At 44.9% G+C, this 23,259-nt stretch overlaps 1 protein-coding gene across 5 annotated transcripts in view; it reads right to left on the bottom strand.

Annotated features, from left to right (window-relative positions):
- The window catches only part of DVL3 (dishevelled segment polarity protein 3), a 77,303-nt gene that overhangs the window by 16,404 nt on the left and 37,640 nt on the right, over positions 1-23,259 (bottom strand). Inside the window, exon 1 of one of the 5 annotated variants that reach the window (XM_040428491.1) lies at positions 20,267-20,590. The exons of the other annotated variants lie outside the window; for them this stretch is intronic. Within the exon in view, the coding sequence (XP_040284425.1) occupies positions 20,267-20,399 (133 nt within the window). The 5' untranslated portion in view covers positions 20,400-20,590. Of the gene's footprint in view, positions 1-20,266; positions 20,591-23,259 lie in introns of those variants that run through there. 5 annotated transcript variants of the gene reach the window in all.

Here is a 23,259-nt window from a genome sequence, read left to right as displayed (position 1 = left end):
CCTCAGGATTATGGCCCAAATACTAACTTTGAAGGAGAAGACAGACCGCCGCACAGCTTAAATCTGTGGAACTGTTTTGGGCAGGAAAGCCATGCTTGCGGTCGGCCAAATGCGAATTTCATGGAAGTCACATTTGGCCGACCGCAAGCATGGTTTTCCTGCCCAAAACAGTTCCACAGATTTAAGCTGTGCGGCGGTCTGTCTTCTCCTTCAAAGTTAGTATGGGCCATAATCCTGAGGCAAGAGGCTGGCAAACAGGCCCCTCCAAAACCCAGTGGCGAGGTTAGTTTCGCCACAACAGTAGATGTCCCAACGGATTTAGTTTAAGAAAAGAACTCATGTTGTACCATGACTAAATGTTCTGAATATATCCGGCACAGAATTTACTTTTGATATTCGCTAATTGCTTCATCACGGAGTGGCCTGCTTGTGTGTGCTTTACTTTCTAGAATATCTTCGCTCTATTTTACACTTTTATTCTAGCTCTTTTTGCAGAATTATATCAATGTAGCATCATTATTATTAATGTTACTGCCTTATGTAATTTAAACAGCAGGTTAAAGGGAGTCTGTCATGTAAGTTTCACTAATATAACTACCAGCAATTTCCACCAGAACGTTGTAAAAGCATTATACCCATGTCTTTAGGTCATCTGGGTGTTTATTCCTTGTCCAGGAAAAGCACTTTTATTCCTATGAAAAATGGCTCCTAATTGCCCAGTGGGGCCCAAACCCGCCTCCCTTCCCTGCTGTCTGCTCCCCCCTACCCTCCCAAGGCTTTCGCCCCCTCCCCTGATATGTCACAGGAGGAGCAGACAGTGGGAAAGGGCGGAGAGCTGGGCACTTGGGAGCTGCTTTTCATAGGGATAGGTGCGTTTCTGGGACATGGAATAAACATCCAAATAAAATAAAAGTTAGAATGCTTTTCCGACGACCAATGCTTATATTAGTGAAATTTATGCGATGGACTCCCCTTAACACCACCACTGTATTGCAGGACGTATATATAGTCCGAATCGCGTTAGAGATCCTTGGGGTGCCGTCTCCCCACTTTTTGTATTCTTTATGCATTCTTATATATCTTCAATAAAGCTGACATATGGATTTTATTCCGGTGAATGGTCATCTTTACTGGATGGTTTCTGCAGCGTGAAACTGGCAATATCTGATGTACGGGGATCTACTGCTACTGGATGCACAGGGGAGCAGGAGTTTTGTACACATCTTGAATTCACTTCACCCAAACTCTGCTTACAGTAGAATGAATGAGCTAAATATTACTTCCTGATCACGATCAGCTTTCATGGTTGCTTTAGAAACAGTCAGCAACACAATCCCTCAAAGGGAACCTGTCATCAACTTTCTGCTGCCCATACTAAAGGCAGAATAAAGTAGAGACAGGAGAGTTGATTTCAGCGGTCTGTCATTTATAAGGTAAAAATAAGTGGTTGCCGAGAAACCTGGAAAAGAGTCCCAGCCACCTGAGAAGAGTCCTGGTTAGTGTTGAGCGAACTTCTGTTTTAAGTTCGGCGTCTAAAGTTCGGCTTCCGGTTAGCGGAGAATCCTGATATAGATTCCGAATTCCGTTGTGGTCCGTGGTAGCTGAATCAATAATGGCAAATTATTGATTCCGCTACCACGGACCACAACGGAATTCGGAATCCATATCAGGATTCTCCGCTAACCGGAAGCCGAACTTTAGACGCCGAACTTAAAACAGAAGTTCGCTCAACACTAGTCCTGGTTAGTCATGGATTCCTGCTCTCCTGCCCACCTGCTGATGACTGACAGCCTTCTACCTAGTTTTCTCCCTTTCTCTCTAGGAGAGAACTGCCAATCGTCAGCAGATGGGTGAGGAGAGCAGGAGATTAGGAATAACCAGGACTCTTCTCAGGTAGATTTGACTCTTTTCCAGGCCCGGTCTGCAATAATTATGATGCTGGTTCTCAGCAACTACTTACTTTTAGCTCATGACTGACACACCGTTGACATCAGCATTTCTGTCACTACTTTGTGCTGCCCTCAGTGACGTCAGCATAAGGTTGATGACAGGTTCCCTTTAAGGTAAAAGGCAGCTAGTCCACAGAAACACTGCTCAGAAGTGTGAACACCTCTCAATGAAGAGGATGGCTTTGACGCTTGATATCTACTTGAAATTACAGTGTTCACTGAAACAAACACTAATCTGACTGCCTCAGTTAATTATAAATGCACAATATAATGCAATATAAAACCCCAATTCCAGAAAAAGTGGACATTGCGTAAAATGTAAATAAAAGCAGAATGCAATGAACACGTATCAGATATTGAAAGTGAGACATTTTACCATTTCATGAAAAATATTAACTCATTTACACGTCCGCAATTCTGTTCTGCATTTTGCGGAACGGAATTGTGGACCCATTCATTCCTATGGGGCCGCAGAATGTGCAGCCCGGATCTGGAATTGCGGATTTGCACTTCCGGGTCTGCAATTCCGTTCCCCCCAAAAAATAGAACTTGTCCTATTCTTGTCCGAAATCATGGACAGAGGAACAAGAACTGACATTTAAACTAAAGCATTGCACTAGAAAGCATTACTATTCACAGTATATATATATATATATATATATATATATATATATATATATATATATATATATAGCGCAAGAGCAAAGTAGGAAGTGCTTATGAGTATATATACACACTGATCAGACACCACTGCAGACAAGAGATCATCATGGGTTCATGAATGCAGCGGTCACTTTCAGTCTGTGGTAGTTTCTATCCTAGGAAGGGGCAATAATCTCCGAGCATTTAGGAGACTGATTGTTTTGGGGTAAAAGCTGTTCTTCAGCCTGGTGGTGCGGGCATGTAGGGCTCTAAGACGCCTACCAGAGGGTAGGGGAATGAAAAGCCTGTGGCCGGGGTGAGTTGGATCCCCACAGATAATTTTTGCCCTGTTGCTGCAGCGAGCAGTGAAGATGTCATCCAGTGATGGTAACTGAGTACCAGTGATTCTGCCAGCCATTCTGATGATGCGCTTGAGGGTCTTCTTGTCCTCAGAAGAGCAGCCGGAGGACCACACTGTAATGCAGTATGTGATAACAGATTCTATGGTGCACCTGTAAAAATTGACTAGCAGCTGTTTTGGGAGTTGTGCTTTCTTCAGACTCCTCAGAAAATAAAGCCTCTGAAGGCCTTTTTTGGTCATTTCTGTTGTGTTTTTTATCCATGACAGGTCCTGAATTATCTCCACGTTTCCACCAGTAATGCTAATGGGATGGTGTCCATTTTGTTTCTTCTTCCTAAAATCCAGAATTAGGTCCTTTGTTTTCTTGGTATTGAGTATGAGGTTGTTGTTCTTACTCCATCTCTCTAGGTTTCATCATTGTTGGAGATTAGGCCTATCACGGTCGTGTCATCTGCAAATTTTATAATGGTATTGGTATTGTGAATAGGTTTACAGTTACATTTGTGAAGAGGGAGTAAAGGAGAGGGCTCAACACATAGCCCTGCGGTACCCCAGTGTTTAGTGTTAAGGATGAAGAGAAGTACTTGCCCATGCGTACGATTTGTGGTCTTTTTGTAAGAAAATCCAGTATCCAGTTGCACAGGTGTGAGCTGAGACCCAAGTTGCTCAGTTTCGTGGCCAACTTGTTGGGAGGGATGGTGTTAAAGGCCGAGCTGTAATCAATGAACAGCATCCGCACATAGCTGTCTCTCTGCTCCAGTGTGACAGCGCAGTGTGAAGGGTAAGGCTACTTTCACACTAGCGTTCGGGGCTCCGCTTGTGAGTTCCGTTTGAAGGGGCTCACAAGCAGCCCCGAACGGATCCGTCCAGCCCTAATGCATTCTGAATGGATGCGGATCCGCTCAGAATGCATCAGTCTGGCTCCGTTTCTCCTCCGCTCCGCTCAGCAGGCGGACACCTGAACGCAGCTTGCAGCGTTCGGGTGTCCGCCTGGCCGTGCAGAGGCAAACGGATCCGTCCAGACTTACAATGTAAGTCAATGGGGACGGATCCATTTGAAGTTGACACAGTATGGCTCAATTTTCAAACGGATCTGTTTTGACTTTACATTGAAAGTCAATGGGAGACGGATCCGTTTGAAAATTGAGCCATACTGTGTCAACTTCAAATGGATCCGTCCCCATTGACTTATTATCATGAACAAAAAAAAAAAAATAATAATATTTTTTTTTGTTCATGGTAATGCAAACGGATCCGTTCTGAACGGATCTAAGCGTTTGCATTATAGGTGCGGATCCGTCTGGGCACATACCAGACGGATCCGACCTAAACGCAGGTGTGAAAGTAGCCTAAGTGAGACAGCATCCTCAGTTGACCTATGTGCTCTGTAAGCAAACTGGTATTGGTCCATGGAGGTGCAGATCTTGCTCTTCATGTGCCTGAGGACAAGTTGTTCAAAGCACTTCATAGCAATAGGAGTGAGAGCCACCGGGCGATAATCACTTAAAGGGTTTCTATCACGTCGTATGACATATTTAGGTGTCAGACACTAGCGATCCGCTAGTGTCTGCTCTAACAAACCATCCTAATATGATAGGTTTTGGGGCAGCCGTTTTGCTAAAATAACAACTTATATCTATATGCTAATGAGCCTCTAGGTGCTATGGGGGAGTCATTAGCACCTAGAGGCTCCGTCTACCTTCCTAAACTGCCGCCGCCCAGCGCGTCCCTCCAGCCCGCCCATCTCCTGCTGAATGCGTTTCTCCCCGTGCGCGTCTCTGTTCGGCGCATGCGCAGTGAATGTCTGACCGCTTCCCTGCTCAGACATCTCCACTGCGCCTGTTCCTCGGAGCACTATGATGTCATCGGCGCAGGCGCAGTGGAGATGTCTGAGCAGGGAAGCGGTCAGACATTCACTGCGCATGCGCAGAACAGACGCGCACGGAGAGGATCGCATTCAGCAGGAGATGGGCGGGCTGGAGGGACACGCTGGGCGGCGACAGTTTATGAAGGTAGACGGAGCCTCTAGGTGCTAATGACGCCCCCATAGCACCTAGAGGCTCATTAGCATATAGATATAAGTTGTTATTTTAGCAAAACTGCTGCCCCAAAACCTATCATATTAGGATGGTTTGTTAGAGCAGACACTAGCGGATCGCTAGTGTCTGACACCTAAATATGTCATACGAAGTGATAGAAACCCTTTAAGGTCTTCACCCCTGCCTGTTTTGGAATTGGGACAATTGTGGAGGACTTCAGGCAAGTGGGGACAATGGCCTGCTCTAGTGAGCTGTTAAACATACTGGTAAACACTGTTTTCAGCTGTTTAGCACAGTTTTTTAGGACTTTTCCAGGAACTTCATCAGGGCCAGCTGCTTTGTGGGGATTAATGTGGTTTAACCGCCTCCGGACTGCCTAACGCAGGATTGCGTTCGAGGCGGTTGATTTGTTCCTCTTCGACGCGTTCTCACGAGACGCGAGATTTCCTGTGAACGCGCGTACACAGGAGCGCGCTTTCACAGGATTGGGAGGTAAACGAAAGGATCTACAGCCTGCCAGCGGCGATCATTCGCTGGCAGGCTGTAGATGCGATTTTTTTAACCCCAAAAAGGTATATTAGACGCTGTTTTGTTAACAGCGTCTAATATACCTGCTACCTGGTCCTCTGGTGGTCCCTTTTGCTTGGATCGACCACCAGAGGACACAGGCAGCTCTGTAAGTAGCACCAAACACCACTACACTACACCCCCCCCCTGTCACTTATTAACCCCTTATTAACCCCTGATCACCCCATATAGACTCCCTGATCACCCCCCTGTAAGGCACCATTTAGACGTCCGTATGTGTTTTGCGGATCCGCAAAACACGGACACCGGCAATGTGCTTTCCGCATTTTGTGGATCCGCACATTGCCAGAACTATATAGAAAATGCCTTTTCTTGTCCGCAATTGCGGACAAGAATAGGACATGTTCTATAGGCTCTACAAAAAACGCAGTGTGCGCCCGATCAGGCCTGATCTTGTGCGCACACTTGCGTTCAGTCCGCCTCACCGCAGTGACAGAATATTTTTTTTTCTGATCACTGCAAAAACACCGTAAAATCGCTGTGGCATGGCGAGTATTAGGGGCATGGCGAGTTCTTTTTTTGGCACAAGTTAGCGGAAATAGATTATTTTTTTCTTTTTTTTTTTCTTACAAAGTCTCATATTCCACTAACTTGTGACAAAAAATAAAATCTCACATGAACTCACCCTACCCCTCACGGAATCCAAATGCGTAAAAAGTTTTTAGACATTTATATCCCAGACTTCTCACGCTTTAGGTCCCCTAAAATGGCAGGGCAGTATAAATACCCCACATGTGACCCCATTTTGGAAAGAAGACACCCCAAGGTATTTCGTGAGGGGCATGGCGAGTTCATATAAAATTTAAATTTTAATTTTTTTGTCACAAGTTAGTGGAATATGAGACATTTTTTTTTCTCTTACAAAATCATTTTCCGCTAACTTGTGGCAAAACAAAAAATATTCTAGGAACTCGCCATGCCCCTCACGGATCACCTTGGGGTGTCTTTCCAAAATGGGGTCACTTGTGGGGTAATTATACTGCCCTGGCATTTTAGGGGACCTAAAGCGTGAGAAGTAGTTTGGAATCCAAATGCGTAAAAAATGCCCTGTGAAATCGTAAAGATTCTCATTGGAATTTGGGCCCCTTTGCGCACCTAGGCTGCAAAAAAGTGTCACACATGTGGTATCGCCGTACTCGGGAGAAGTAGGGCAATGTGTTTTGGGGTGTATATTTACATATACCCATACTGTGTGTGAGAAATCTCTCTGTAAATGACAACTTTTTAATTTTTTTATATTTATCTCACCCAGCATGGGTATATGTAAAAAGACACCCCAAAACACATTGCCCTACTTCTCCTGAGTACGGCGATACCACATGTGTGACACTTTTTTTGCAGCCTAAGTGCGCAAAGGGGCCCAAATTCCAAAAGAGTATCTTTACGATTTCACAGGTCATTTTTTTACGCATTTGGATTCCAAACTACTTCTCACGCTTTAGGTCCCCTAAAATGCCAGGGCAGTATAAATACCCCACAAGTGACCCCATTTTCGAAAGAAGACACCCCAAGGTATTCCGTGAGGGGTATGGTGAGTTCATGTAAAATTTTATTTTTTGTCACAAGTTAATGGAATATGAGACTTTGTAAAAAAAATAAAATAAAAAATAATTAAATAAATAAATCATTTCCCGCTAACTTGTGACAAAAAATAAAAACTTCCATGAACTCACTATGCCCATCAGCGAATACCTTAGGGTGTCTACTTTCCGAAATGGGGTCATTTGTGGGGTGTTTCTACTGTCTGGGCATTGTAGAACCTCAGCAAACATGACAGGTGCTCAGAAAGTCAGAGCTGCTTCAAAATGCAGAAATTCACATTTTTGTACCATAGTTTGTAAACGCTATAACTTTTGCGCAAACCAATAAATATATACTTATTGCATTTTTTTTCATCAAAGACATGTAGAACAAATTAGAGAAAAATTTATATAGAAATGTAGTTTTGTTTGAAAAATTTTACAACAGAAAGTGAAAAATTACATTTTTTTGCAAAAATTTCGGTCAATTTCGATTAACAAAAAAAGTAAAAATGTCAGCAGCAATGAAATACCACTAAATGAAAGCTCTATTAGTGAGAAGAAAAGGAGGTAAAATTCATTTGGGTGGTAAGTTGAATGACCGCGCAATAAACCGTGAAAGTAGGGTAGGTCAGAAGTGTAAAAAGTGGTCTGGTCATTAAGGGGGTTTAAGCTAGGGGGGCTGAGGTGGTTAAGGCCCATTCTACCTCATGTGCTCTCAGCATCAGGGAACATGATGGAGCCTCTTGCTGGGCTAATTTGATTAAAGGCAGCTCATTGTCTTTGTCAAATCGTGCAAAAAAATGATTTAGGTCATCAAGAGAGAAAGAATTTCCAGTGTTGATAGAACAAGTGTTGCTCTTATAATTCGTAATGGACTTGATACCCTGCCACATGCGTCCGGAATCAGAGCTTGTAAAATGATGTTGTATTTTTGTTTTGTAGCAGTGCTTTGCTTCCCTAATGCCCCTCTTCAGATTGGACCTGGCTGTTTTGTACTCCTCCGGGTCTCCCTTTCGGAAAGCAATGTCACGTGCCTTCAAAAGGTTTTGGACATTTCTGTTTATCCATGGTTTCCTATTTGGGAAGGTCCGAATGATTTTGGTATCAGTGACATTGTCCATGCAAAATTTAATATAGGATAGGACAGAGGAGGCATATATGTTTAAGTCTGTGTGATTTTCCTTTGTAGCGGCTTGTTTAAACAAATCCCAATCTGTAAGTGCCGACGATGTGCGGTCCGCAAAATGCGGAACACACATTGCCGGTGTCAGGCAGAGGTTCACCAATTTGAGAAAAAAACTGTGTTTAAACATTATCCCACCATCTACAATACATAATATCAAAAATATCATGTGCGCAAGGGACAAGGCTGATGGTCGATACTGGATAGTTGTGATCTACAGGTCTTCAGAAGGCACTGCATTAAAAGCAGGAATGATGCTGTACTGGAAACGACTGCATGGGCACAGGAACACTTCAAAAATCATTGTCTGTGAGCACAGTTCGCCGCAAAGGTCGCACTACATTTTTTCCAGAATAGTAAATGCATTATATATATGAATTACCGCAAAATTCACACTCTTCCTCGGCTAAAAATACTCCTCAAAATTGTTTAGAGGAGTAATTTTAGCCGAGGAGGAGTATTAATTTTGCGGTAATTCATATATATAATGCATAGGCCCACATAACGTTGTGAGGCTGACATTTCTGCAGGAAACCATTGCTAGTCTCCCATGCAGAAATAAATGTAGACAATTTTACATTTATCCAACATCATACACTAAACATAAGACCACTGCTGCCACACACAGCGCCCACCTGACGCTGCCACACACAGCGCCCACCTGACGCTGCCACACACAGCGCCCACCTGACGCTGCCACACACAGCGCCCACCTGACGCTGCCACACACAGCGCCCACCTGACGCTGCCACACACAGCGCCCACCTGACGCTGCCACACACAGCGCCCACCTGACGCTGCCACACACAGCGCCCACATTACACACAGAAAACTGTACAATAGACTGGTTACACTGACATAGCCCTGCTTTATACACACCTTACATACATAAAGACTTTAGTACCTCTGCATTCTCCACCAGCACAGTCCTACATGGAGCCTGTGTTCTCCTAACTCCTCCCACACACATGGCTGATCACATGACTGTGACATCACCACAGGTCCTGAAACCACAATGTAGTCTAGAGCTGCTCCTGGTGAGAGATGAGGGGTGGGGCTTCTCAGATGGGCGGGGCTTCATGTGTGCCAGACCTGGCAGCTTCTGATACAGCGCTCCAGAAAAAGACCATGCATAAAAATACGCATTACTCTTTTTCCAGGGAGTAAAATGGCCTGAATAGGCACCTATGACGCTTGTACAGGTGTTATTACGACCTCTGGTTTGCTGTGCAATCCACATATGAAAGTTAACGCTGTATCATTCAAAGAAGAAGCTATACGTCAACACGATCAAGAAATGTTGCCACCTTCTCTGGGCAAAAGCTCATTTATAACAGACGGAGAAAGTGGAACACTGTTCTGTGGTCACATGAATCAAAACGTAAAATTCTTTTTAGAATCCATGGATGCAGTGTTCTGCGGACTCAAGAGGAATGGGACCATACAGCTTGTTATCAGTGCACAATTCAAAAGCCTACATCTCTGATGGTATGGGGTTGCATCAGTGCCTATGGCATGGGCAGCTTACACATCTGGAAAGGCACTATCAATGCTGAACAGCGTAAAGAGGTTTTATATGAATGCAGTCCAGACCTTTCGCCAATAGAAAACATGTGGTGCATCATGAAACGAGAGATTCGGTAAAGACGACCCAAGATGGTTGAGCAGAAAGAATCCTACAGTAGACTAGAATGGGACAACATTTCTCTTCTAAAATTCCAGCAATTGGTCTCCATACTCCCTAGAGTAGGGGTCAGCAACCTCCGGCACTCCAGGTGTTGAGAAACGACATCTCCCATCATGCACACTTGTTTGGCTGTTCCCTGAACTCCCACAGAAGTGAGAGGAGCATGCTGGGAGTTCTAGTTAAACAAGCTGGAGTGCCGAAGGTTGACGATCCCTGCCCTAGACGTTTACAGACTGTTAAAAGAAGGGGGCATCATATTGCATAGTATCACAAAGGTAGATAAGGCCCTGTCCCAACTCTTTTGAGATGCATTGCTGCCATCAAGATCTAAAGGAGTCAATTAGTTTCATAAAATTGTAAAATATGTCTCACTTTCAACTCATATGAGTTCTACCGTCTATTGTGATACCTTAAAAATGTTTTATTTTATTTAAATCATTGCATTGTTTTTATTTACATATTACACAACATATATAGTAGTAATAGTATTAAGTAATACTATTACCAGGGTGGATAAAAATTACTAACTCATATTACTAACTCTTATTCACAGAGCTGCAAGTTTGGAAGATGTTTAACTAAAACCAGAAAAGGACGCAAAAAAAAAGGGCATGTTTAGATCTTCCTATGGTCCAATCCTTGGCTGAAAAAAAAAGGCACTGTGTGAAAAAGTCCTAGCACTATACTGCTATAATGATAAGCAAACTTTCACAAATTTCTGAGGTCTCATTATCTGATGATTTGTGTCAGGCCTTAGCTCAGCCTACCTGGCCTAAATGCAAACAGGGTACAGTAAGAAGATTCCTGCAGCAAGTTACATTCTACGATTTTATAAGAAACTAAAACGTAGCCAAAATAATCAAAAATATATCTTTATTGTTACAAAATAAATGTATTTGCATTTATTTGTAACAATCAAGACTGAGTTTTTAAAATATTTGGTTATGATATAGTTTCTGGTGCAATGTTTTGTAGGTGTATATATGTGATTATATGCATGTACACTAGGTTCAATGTGCATTCTGAGCGGATCCTTTTCCATTCAGAATGCATTAGAATGCAAACTGATCCGTTCGGGACCGCTTGTGAGAGCCCTGAACGGATCTCAAGAACGGAAAGCCAAAGCGCGAGTGTGAAAGTAGCCTAAATTAATGGGGACGGATCCGTTTTCTATGACACAATCTGGCACAATAGAAAACTGACCTGTCCTCTATTGACTTTCAATGGTGTTAAAGACGGATCCGTCTTGGCTACGTTAAAGATAATACAAACTGATCCGTTCTGAACGGATGCAGACGGTTGTATTATCTGAACGGATCCGTCTGTGCAGATCCATGACGTATCCGCACCAAACGCGAGTGTGAAAGTAGCCTAAAATAAAAAAGGTTTGACTTCTAGGATAGATGCCTTCCATTGGCATTAGAAGCAGAGCTTGCCAAGAGTTCATTGGCTTACCCTTGTCCCAGGATTCCAGGAGCGTTGTCTGGCCTATAAGACTCCTCACGCCGTTTAGGTGCTCACCATAAGGAGAAATAGTATCCCCCTGAATCCTGCAAAGAAAAGGGGGTTAGTCAGCACATGGGATGGGCTGACTGACCCCCCTTTCTTTGCAGATTTACAGCACTGGAGGTGTGGCACTCCAGAGAGTCGTGCACCCCTGATTAGCCTATCTGCCCCATAGGCTGATTTTAATTAGTTTCAGTATAAAGCTGTGGCCTGCTCTCACTACATTCATTGGAATATGGAGTGGGCTCGGCATGCATGTTGGTAACTGCATCCCTTGGAAGTAATGGAGGCCATTTTGGCACCAAAAGTGGTAAAAGGCAGAGTGGACCCAGCATGCATGTGAAACCTGCACTCCCTGAATTTTATGGTGGCCGTTATGGCACATAACAGGTAGTATTTAGTGGTAGGACCCGTCTTACAGAGATCGCCTTGACGTTCGGCAGACGGGCTCAGATGGTTTTGTACAAAATGCATTTTCCAAGTATCTCACTCTATAAATAAGCGTAGCATTAGCACCAGTGCTCCAGACTAAAAAAAAATATCTAGTAGCCATTGGCTCCTGAACTGAAAAATTTAGGAGCCAAATTAAATTTTTAGTTGCCAAATCGAAAGCGAATCAAAATTTTGGTATCGTGACAACGCTACGCCGATCAGATCGGCGTAGGGTTGTTTCGATACCAAAATTTTGATTCGCTTTCATCACCATAAAAAAAGTATTGCGATACTCAATACGGCGCAAAAAATAAATAAAAAAATCTAAAAATGCTGCGTGCATTTTGCATTTTATGAAACGTTCGGCCCATAATCCAACAGTCCTATCCAATTTTTTGGGGTGACAAGGTGACAAAAAAATGGCAAATGCTCACCGCATAGGAGATATTTTTTTATAATTTAATAGTTTGGACTTTTCGGACGCAGCGCTATGTAATATGTTTATTTATTTCTTGTTTATATATTTTATATGTAAAATTGGGAAAGGGGGGATTTAAACTTAATATTTTAGGGTACTTTCACACTAGCGTTTTTCATTTACGGCATAGAGTTCCGTCCTAGGGGCTCTATACCAGAAAAGAACTGATCAGGCATATCCCCATGCATTCTGAATGGAAAGTAATCCGTTCAGGATGCATCAGGATTGTCTTCGGTTCCGTCATTTTGACTGATCAGGCAAAAGATAAAACCGCAGCATGCTACAGTTTTATCTCCGGTGAAAAAAAAATGAAGACTTGCCTGAATGCCAGATCCGGCATTTTTCCCCATAGGAATGTATTCGTGCCAGATCCGGCATTCAAAATACCGGAATGCAGGATCCGTCCTTCCGGTCTGAGCATGCGCAGACCGGTAAAAATGTGTAAAAAGATACAAGACGGATCCGTCTGTCCGCATGACAAGCGGAGAGATGGATTCGTTCTTGCAATGCATTTGAGAGACAGATCCGCATCCGGATGCGTCTCACAAATGCTTTCAGTCACATCCAGATCGGCGGATCCGGCAGGCAGTTTCGACGACGGAACTGCTTGCCGGATCACACTGCCGCAAGTGTGAAAGTAGCCTTAGTGTTTGTGTATTTTTATTTTTTTTACTTACTATTAGCCCCCTTAGGGGCTGGAACCCTTATCCTATTCACCCTTAGGCCCCTTTCACATGGGCGAGATTTCTGCGCGGGTGCAATGCGTGAGGTGAACACATTGCACCCGCACCGAATCCGGACCCATTCACTTCTATGGGGCTGTGCACATGAGCAGTGATTTTCACGCATCACTTGTGCGTTGCGTGAAAATCACAGCATGCTCTATGTTGTGCGTTTTTCACGCAACGCAGGACCCACAGAAGTTAATGGGGCTGCGTGAAAATCGCTAGCATCCACAAGCAAGTGCAGATGCGGTGCGATTTTCACGCATGGTTGCTAGGATGAAAGTCTATTCACTGTATTATTTTCCCTTATAACATGGTTATAAGGGATAAGGGAAAATAATAGCATTCTTTAATACAGAATGCTTAGTACAAGGTCAATATAATAAACATTATATACACCCCAATATAATAAACATTGGTGGCGCAGTGCGCCCCCCCCCCCAACACCCCAGTATAATAAACATTGGGGGCACAGTGCTTTGCAGAGTGCTGTTGCATGGTCTTTTTTTTTATCCCCCTGAATCCTGGCATTGCTTCCAGCGTGGCTGTGTTTAACTGGACACAGCTGTCTGGGTGAGAGCAGAGCTCTGTCATATAACGTAGTGAAGGTGCCGAGGTGCTGCTGCTTCTTCTTTCTGCCAATTGGTGGGGGCACAGGGAGATCAGAATCCCTGCTGATCACAAAATGGTCTGTCCTATGGTTAAGACTACTTTCACATCTGCGCTTTCCCTTTCCGCTATTGAGATCCATCATAGGATCTCAACAGCGGGGGAAAACTCTTCCGCTTAGTCCCCATTCATTGTCAATGGGGACGTAACTGAATTGAACGAAATGCACCAGAACGCATTCCGTTCCGTTTGGTTGCATCCCTATCACGGACAGAATAACGCTGCATACAGTGTTTTTCTTTCTGCGGTGTGGTACGGATCAGTTTTCTCAGACACAATAGAAAACGGATCGGTCCCCCATTGACTTTCAATGGAGTTCATGACGGATCCGTCATGGCTATTTTAAAGATAATACAATCGGATCCGTTTATAACTGATGTAGACTGTTGTATTTTCAGTAACAGAAGCGTTTTTTGCTAATCCATGACGGATCCAGCAAAAACACTAATGTGAAAGTAGCCTAAGCCATTAAATCCAAGAAAACCCCATAAAGATATCTTAGGCCTCATGCACACGACCGTTGTGTGCATCTGCGTCCATTCTGTCATTTTTCACAGTTTAGCGGAGGTCCCATTCATTTCTATGGAGCTGTGAAAAAAAAATGATAGTCCTCAGTTTTTTCTCCGCGTCCGTGATTCCAGTCAGTCAAAAAAATATAACCTGTCCTATTATTGTCAGTGGAAAACGGAGGACAGACCCATTCAAGTCAATGGGCCCGTAAAAAAATAACAAATGCACAATTGGTATGTCATCGGCGTCCGTGTCCGTTTTTTTCTACAGGACCTTGGTGCAATAAAATTACACTTTTCATTAACCTCCCTTTTTTTTCCCCTGTCAGACAAAAAAAAAAGGATGACACAAGGAAACACAACTGAAGCAAAATCGGACACGGACCACTGAAGCCAAATCACTGACAAGGAAAAAACACTGTCGTGTGCATGAGGCCTTACTTGGTGAGGTTTGACATGTCACATGCACAAATAACATTGAGTACCTAAACATAACTTCTGACACTTCCTGGAACCAGAAGTCATGGGAAGAATTGCAATGCTTATGTTGAGCTTGAGGCAAAAATGCTTTTTTCATACACAGAATCAATTCTGCTTTTCAAGATTTTGTGTGAGACAAGTTCACTTTGACAATGCGAATCTACCTGAAATGAAAACTCACCTGCTTGGTACATTTCATGGAGTCCGATTTCTAAACTGCTATATGCACAGTACGGACATTCACAAATAATAATAAAAAAAAAAAAAATGTATCTTTAGATTCCAACGTGTGTACGCTGAGCTGTCATAGTGGGTGTAATTGGCCCCCAAAGTGTCACCTGCCTCGCTCCCCCCACAAGCCTTCTCCAGGAAGAGGTAAGAGGCACACATAAGGACATTTACAGTCAAAGTGGATGCATCAGACTCCGCGGTGGGGGCAGTTCTGTCACAACGGACAGGGGAGAAGATGCTATTACACCCATGCGCATATTTCTCCCGCCAGATGTCCCCCATCCGAGAAGAACTAGGACATCGGGAACAAAGAACTACTGGCGATCAAGGATGCCTTCTCCGAGTGGAGACACCTGCTGGAGGGAGCCACCAACCCCATAATCGTACTAACTGACCACAAGAACCTCGAGTTCATCCGCAGCAGTAAGAGACTCTCAGCCAGACAGGCCAGATGGAGCCTATTCTTTTCCCGCTTCAACTTTCTCATCACCTATCGCCCCGGATCAAAAAACGGCAAGGCTGACGCCCTCTCCAGAATGTTTTCCGAGCCCTCACAGAGTAACAAGGGCCTAAACAACATCCTACCCGAGAGAAGAGTCGTAGGGGCCACCTACTCTAAAGAACTCCTGGGCACAATCAAAGAAGGATACGAAAATGACCCCTTCCTCGCCCACCCCACAAGGAATGTCAGCCTTACGTTTAAGAACGGTCAGTGGTTTCATCAGGACCTACAACTATATGTACCAGAAATCGCACACGGCTCGAAGTGCTCAAACTCAACCATGACTCCAAGCTGGCCGGCCATTTGGGCACAAGAAAGACCCAGGAGCTTCTCTCCCGTTCCTTCTGGTGGCCAACATACAAGGAGGACATCAAGAGGTACATCTTCTCGTGCACGGTCTGTGCCCGCAATAAGACTCCTCGTTCCTCTCCCGTGGGTCTGTTACAACCCCTCCCGATTCCCTCCCGACCCTGGGGCTCGATCTCCATGGACTTTGTGGTAGACCTTTCTCCTTCAAAAGGGATGAACACCACCCTGGTCGTGGTCCAACCGCCTCACCAAGATAGCCCATTTCACCCCCTACAAAGGCCTACCCACCGCCAAACAGACGGCCGATCTTATTCTCAGAGAGGTCTTCAGGCTGCATGGGATCCCGGACGACGTGGTCTCCGACCGAGGCGTACAATTTGCCTCAAAGTTCTGGAAGAACTTCTGCCTGGCGCTCGGGGTTAAAGTGAACCTGTCCTCCGCTTTCCACCCTCAGTCAAACAAGCAGACGGAGAGAACTAACCAGACCCTAGAGCAGTACCTACGCTGTTTCAGCTCCCACCTGCAGGATGACTGGCTTGACCATCTCCCCACGGCCGTGTTCGCCTACAACAATGCTGAGCACAGCTCAACCAAGCACAGCCCTTTCTTTGCTAACACCGCACCCGGTGTTCATTCCCCACCTACCCGTCACCTCCACCCTCCCAGCAGTGGCCGAACGCCTAACAACTCTACTCTACAGGAGGCACAAAAGAACATTATAGACAACCTCCAGCTCGCCCAGAGGCGCTTTAAACAGGGAGCAGACAGACGTCGCAAACCCACCCCGGGCTTCCATGTGGTAGACAAGGTGTGGCTGTCCACCAGGAACCTCAGATTGAAGGTCCCCTCCAAAAAGTTGGCCCAAAGATACATGGGTCCGTTCCGGGTCACCGCACAAATCAACGAGGTCACGTTCCGGCTCGACCTTCCGGACTCCATTAGGGTGCACCCTGTCTTTCATTGCTCCCTCCTCAAGCCATACGTAGAGAACACCTTCACAGGCCACCACCCGTGAGGGTACAGGGTGAAGAAGAATACGCTGTCGCAAAGATCCTCGACTCCAGGATCCACCGGGGAAGACTACAATACCTAATTGGGTGGGAGGGCTACCCTCCCGAGGATGACTCCTGGGAGCCAGAAGAAAACGTCCACGCCCCCAGACTGGTAAAAGAGTTCCACCAACGGCACCCCGGTAAGCCTGCCCCTGCGGTGCCCGGAGGTCACCTTGGAAGGGGGGGGGGGGGGGGGGGAGAGTACTGTCAGAATTCTAACCAGTGACCAGCCACATCCCAGGAGGCGGTAGCCCTGCTTACTAGGCTACCGTCCTCTCAGGACATTCCTCCCTGAAGCCTATTATTTAACCTCAGTCTTGCCAAGCCTTGCTCATCACCCTTGATTCCCCACACCTGGTACTTCCCTATTTAAGTCCAGCCCCTTGCACTCCAGCTTGCTAATTATTGAGCTCCTGAGCCTTGATCAAGCTTCTCCTCATCTGCTGCTCTTGCTACTACTGTAAGTCCACTGCTGACCAGGAATTGACTACCGACTACTCTTCTGCTTTGTCCCTACCTACTGAACTGCTACCACCGTTGCCCATCCGGATTGTCTGACCACTCTTACTGCCGCCTGCCCTGACCCACCGCCTGCCAACAGACTACGCCTCTGCCAGTCTTCCTGCACCTACTACCTGCCTGCGGTCCTTGCCACTGGGCTCCACTCCTACCAGCTGTCCTCTGACTCAGGTGAGCCTGTAGGACTGTTACAGGTGGACACGTATCCCCCTATTCTTGTTAACTGGTGCGGGTCCCAGGGGTCAGATCGCAAAAGATCTAACAATTATCACCTACTAGTAGATAGAGGAAAACACATTTATCATCATTTATGCCAGAAACTGGCATAAATTATGACCGATATCTAAGGGTACTTTCACACTAGCGTTTTTCTTTTCCGGTATTGAGTTCCGTCACAGGGGCTCAATACCGGGGAAAAAAAACTGATCAGTTTTATCGTAATGCATTCTGAATGGAGAGCAATCCGTTCAGGATGTCTTCAGTTCAGTCACTGTACAGTTTTTGGACAGAGAAAATACCGCAGCAAAATTCCGGAACACTTGCCGGAATGCCGGATCCGGCATTATTTTAAATTGAAATGCATTAATGCCGGATCCGGCCCTAAGTGTTCCGGAAAAACTGATCCGGTTTTGCGGTCTGCAAAAAAATATGAAAAAGATAAATACCGGATCCATTTTTCCAGATGACAACCGGAGAGACGGATACGGTATTGCAATACATTTGTGAGACGGATCGGCATCTGGATCCATCTACAAATGGAATCCGTGTGCATACAGATTGCCGGATCCGGCAGGCAGTTCCGTCACCGCTAGTGTGAAAGTACCCTAAGCCAGTTATAAGATAGAGTACATTTCAGTCTGGAGCACGGGTTGCACAAGGTGGCAGGACAAAGCCCACACCTCATCATAAATTAAATGCCTGTTCCGGCAGCCCAGGGCCCATCAAGACTGGCATGGCACACGCTGATCTTGATAAATCAGGGCCATTGTGTTTTTTTTATTTTTATGTTGATCCAAACATTATGCTAAAGAATAAAAATGCCCTTTACACTGTCCCTCACTGCACAACTGCATCCAAAGAGGGAGAAACAAACCTACACACACAAAATACTGCATAATCGTGCACAAGCCTCAATGTGTCCAGTAAAGATCATCTAACATGGGAGTATTAAACCTGAGCAATGCAGTGTTCTCCTCCTCCATGACAATGATCACTGTTGTGTGCACCAACCTGCAACTGGTCATGAACTATGCGTCAAATCTAAAGGAACTTTTACACGAGGTGATGACCAGTACAATTGAGCGATAAACAAGTAGTTTCTTGGTATAGTGAACGTTTCAACAATGACGCTTTAGAGGGGCCAATTATTCCCAAAATCGTGATTTCGATCGCATATTCCATCGTTTGTAAAAGCACTGTTGCATTTACACAGAGTGAAATTTCAGTGGCGTGCAGTGAACTTATGAAATGGTTAATGTTAAACAATCGAACGAGAAATACACGTTCATTGCTTTTACACTGCCAGATAATTGCTCAATTTAACTATAATTTACATGATAATTGGCTTGTGTAAAGGTACCTTAAGGCACAGATCACATTAGCATTAAAATGGCACACAGTATGCACACCGCTGCCATGAAACCCACCCAGTAAGTCTACTTTCACACTCTCGTTTCGGCTTTCCGTTTGGGAAATCCGTTCAGGGCTCTCACAAGCGGTCCAAAACTGATCAGTTTGCCCTTAATGCATTCTGAATGGAAAAGGATCCGATCAGAATGCATCAGTTTGCCTCCGTTCAGTCTCCATTCCACTTTGGAGGCGGACACCAAGACGCTGCTTCCAGCGTTTTGGTGTCCGTCTGATGAAACTGAGACAAACGGATCCATTCTGACACACAATGTAAGTCAATGGGGACGGATCCATTTTCTATGACACAATCGAAAACGGATCCGTCCTCCATTGACTTTTCAATGGTGTTCAAGACGGATCCGTCTTGGCTATGTTAAAGATAATACAAACTGATCCGTTCTGAAGGGATGCAGACGGTTGTATTATCTAAACGGATGCATCCATGACGGATCCGCACAAAACGCGAGTGTGAAGGTAGCCTAACCTGAACTGGTTCAGGCGTTTGCAGACCAGACGGACAACATACACTGGACCTCCACACTGCTGAGGAGACTGGTACCTGGTATACGATGTGCCAATTTAGAGGGCCGGACCTGCCATCCCTAACACCTTTACATGAACTTTAATGGCGAATAAAATGACCGCTTTAGGAAAACTGAAGTTATGGAAGTATACAACATGAATCCATCCATCTTTTCCATCAGGTTCAAGCACAAGCATGAACTGCAGACAAAACAGCAGAGTGCAAGCAGTATGTCAGCCATGAAGTGCAAACACGGCAGAGACAGATTTTACACTGATACCTGATATGTGAAGTGTGACGTCCTTCAGCAACTAAAATAACCGGTTCAGTCAAACAAACAGAGCGCTAACAAAGCAGCAGAAAGAATGCGGGAACCAGGCCGAGCAGAGAACACAGAGCACACACAAGGTCTCATGCAGAATACTGCAAGCCTCCAAAACGTCTTCGATTCTCCGTTTTCTTTTTTGTTTTAATACTTAATTTAATGGCAATCAAAACAGTAGAGCATACTGAACATATATGTGGACGGGCCAAAGGCAAGTCAGTGGACAAACCAAATTCTAATCGATTCACCAATGGGATCATGACAGATCACATGGATTCTGAAAAAAACAAAGCCACTATAAATAGTTAAAGCCCATTTTTCAGTAACTAAAAAATACATACACGCACAAGACATCTGTGCACAGCTTCCCACAATGACTGAATTACATTTGTTAAAGACACTCACACTGCAGACTTCGCCGATCAGGACCCGGGTACCAGAAATCTGGGTGCACATTCAGGGGCTGATGGGAAGTTGACTGAGATCTGGATGTAGAACGATTCCTCTCCTTACTTCCGAAGCAGAGAACCATGACCATTCTGATCACACCCGACGCTCATCCAACAGATATTTCCTACAGCGCATCAAAGTACCAAGAGGTTGCCAGTGACCGATACATAAAAAGGGGCAGTATCCATCTTTGCTCTGTGCATGTTGTCTGTTGTTCATGGGCTGTCAAGATTCACCTCCATCTAATGGATCAATGCTATAATCTTGCAGGCGTCATAGCTTATGTCCTCTTGCAGCATTTCATGCCTTGTCGAAGCGACTCCTCCTCTTGCTGCTCTCCCACGCTTTTACCTTGTGGAGGGGTGGGGGAATGGGTTTCTCAGCAACACACTCAAACAATCTAGATACCTGGAGGGTGTAGGCGGTCCTTCGTCTACTTGTTATCTTTCACCATTCAATCTTATGAATACACCTGGTGCCACTGGAGCTTACAGGACAGACTGAATAATTCACCAGCACTGCAGAGGGAGGGCTAGAGGGTAGGTAGCTTGCAGTGTAAGGGTCCATTCACACGTCCGCAACCATTTTTTGCTGTCCACAGACACCGGCTATGAGCGTTCTGCATTTTGCGGACCGCACATGGCTAGCACTATAATAGAAATGCCTTTTCTTGTCCGTGTCTGCGGATAAGAATAGGACATGTTAAATTTTTTTGCGTGGCCGCAGAACGGAAGTGCAGTGTGCTGTCCGCATCTTTTGTGGCCCACATTGAAAATGAATGGGTCCACACCCGTTCCACAAGTTTGCTGACCCATTTTGCGGACGTGTGAATGGACCCTTTTACACAGACCGATTATCTGACAGATCATGGGGAATGAAGCAGATGATCCCAATCACTGTCGGATCACCTCCGCTGGACAAGCGATCGATTCAGTGAACACTTGTCCTCAGTGTATAAACAGTGAACTGTTTATACATCACGATCTCACTGCGCAAGAACGCTGATTTTCAGTGCCAACGGACCAGCACAATCACCCGATAAACGTGTGTTAGCTAATTCATTGGGTGATTGCTGACATCTTTTACGCCGTCAGATTACTGGGAACAAAAGTTTATACAAAATGATCTTCCTCCATAATCTGACAGATAATCAGTCCGTGTAAAAGGCCTCTTAGGTTTTTGAAAAGATCCATCGTGATCGGATTCCTCAGCAGATTGTGAATCAAGTTTAAAAGTATTTAACAAGCGGTAGTTCTTCTGACTGCAGTCTGACATTTAAAGGCCAACCATTCTTATGCCAACGGCCAAACATGGCTCTCATTTACATGCGGTCACAACCACAATTGCGCCTCGTGAACAATACTAACTATTAAACCACAAAAACTGTCCCAAAACTATCCTCAAATTCAAAACCATGAATGCAAATGGATTTCACTACAATAGCAGATATTATGGACAAACACAAAAGGATCATGTCTGGACTGTTTAGTAACAAATATCTGGCCATAATAGTCAGAAAAAAAGGTTAAAAATGTCAGAAATGTAAATTAGTAAGAACTTTTCTAACACAAATTGTCAGAAATGTAAAATATTAATATACCCACCCCAAAAGGAGTCATAGTGTTCATAGTCTAGGTTCCCTAGACACCTTGGAAATGACACTGTGTAAGGCAGGCCTAATACATTAGATGCCTGTTGGCAGAACGCTCATTCGGCTGACACCTACCTGTCCAGAACCCCACACCATACATATGCCACATGGTTAAGCGTGTAAATGTTCTGAGCGGAGAGAAGGGAGAAAGCTACTGCCAAATGTAATCAGCCACTGCTTCTCTCTTCATTAACAAAAGATTGGGAACGTTAAAACCAGTTTTTTTTTGGTGCAGATTTATCCCTACACACATTTGCACCATGTGAAGCCACCCTTAAAAGGGGTTGTCTCATCATGGACAATGGGGGCATATCGCTAGGTGGGACCCGCACCTATATCGAGAACGGAGCCCTGCAAGTGAAGGAGGGCGCACATGCGCGGTACTCTCCCATTCACTTCTATGGGGAGTTGGCTTGGTGGTGGCCGGACCGGAGTCCTCCAGCCACCACCTTGCGGGGTTCTGTTCTCGATATAGGATGAGACAATGGGGGCATATCCAAGCGATGTACCCCCATTGTCCATGATGAGACAACCCCTTTAATTATAGTTTATATGGCAGGGTTTGGTCAGAGATTTCCATCAGTAAATCTTTCTATTATACCTTATATCTGCTTACTGTAGGCTGCATATAGGCTCATAATCACTGATTGAAATCCCTAACGTGATTTAGGCCTAATGGCTGCCGTACACATTCAACAGATGCTGGTCAAATGATCTGACTCCCGCTATATCTCCCGACTCCCCATATACATCAACATTTGGTTTGTCTGAACATTTATGCGTATTCAGTGGGGAGAGGGGAGAAAGCCACTGTCAGACACTTTTGGAGGTGCCTTATCTTCCGGGAGAAGAAAAGGATCAGGGAAAAATGTTCACTTCACCTGATCCGTCAGGAGCTCTCCACACACATTGGACTGTGTGTATGGTGGCCTTACGGATGGGTTCACCTAGATCCGATGTCTTTCCCTTTGGTATGGTATAGAAATGTTAGAACTGCTCCAATGCTTTCGAACGGGAGCAGTTTTGGCAGCGTTTGTTTGGCCGCTAAGGACCCTGGAACGGTGGACAAAAATATCAACTGTTATGACATAACTGATACCTGTGAACCCAGCCAATCAGGATCCAGGAAAAGCTTTGTGAATTGCATTGTGGCCATATTGGTTGTTTCATGGCTTTCCAGACACAACTAAGAAAAGGGCAAGAACTCTTTAGACTCCGGTTGACAGGGAACTACATACATACTACAGATTTAATAATACTTTGCCTATATTTTTTTGCCTTTTAGGCTACTTTCACA

Source organism: Bufo bufo, chromosome 4 (assembly GCF_905171765.1).
Source record: "Bufo bufo chromosome 4, aBufBuf1.1, whole genome shotgun sequence".
NCBI classification, from domain to species: Eukaryota; Metazoa; Chordata; class Amphibia; order Anura; family Bufonidae; genus Bufo; species Bufo bufo.
The sequence above is the reverse complement of the archived record's forward strand: the minus strand, read 5'-3'. Positions and strand labels throughout refer to the sequence as shown.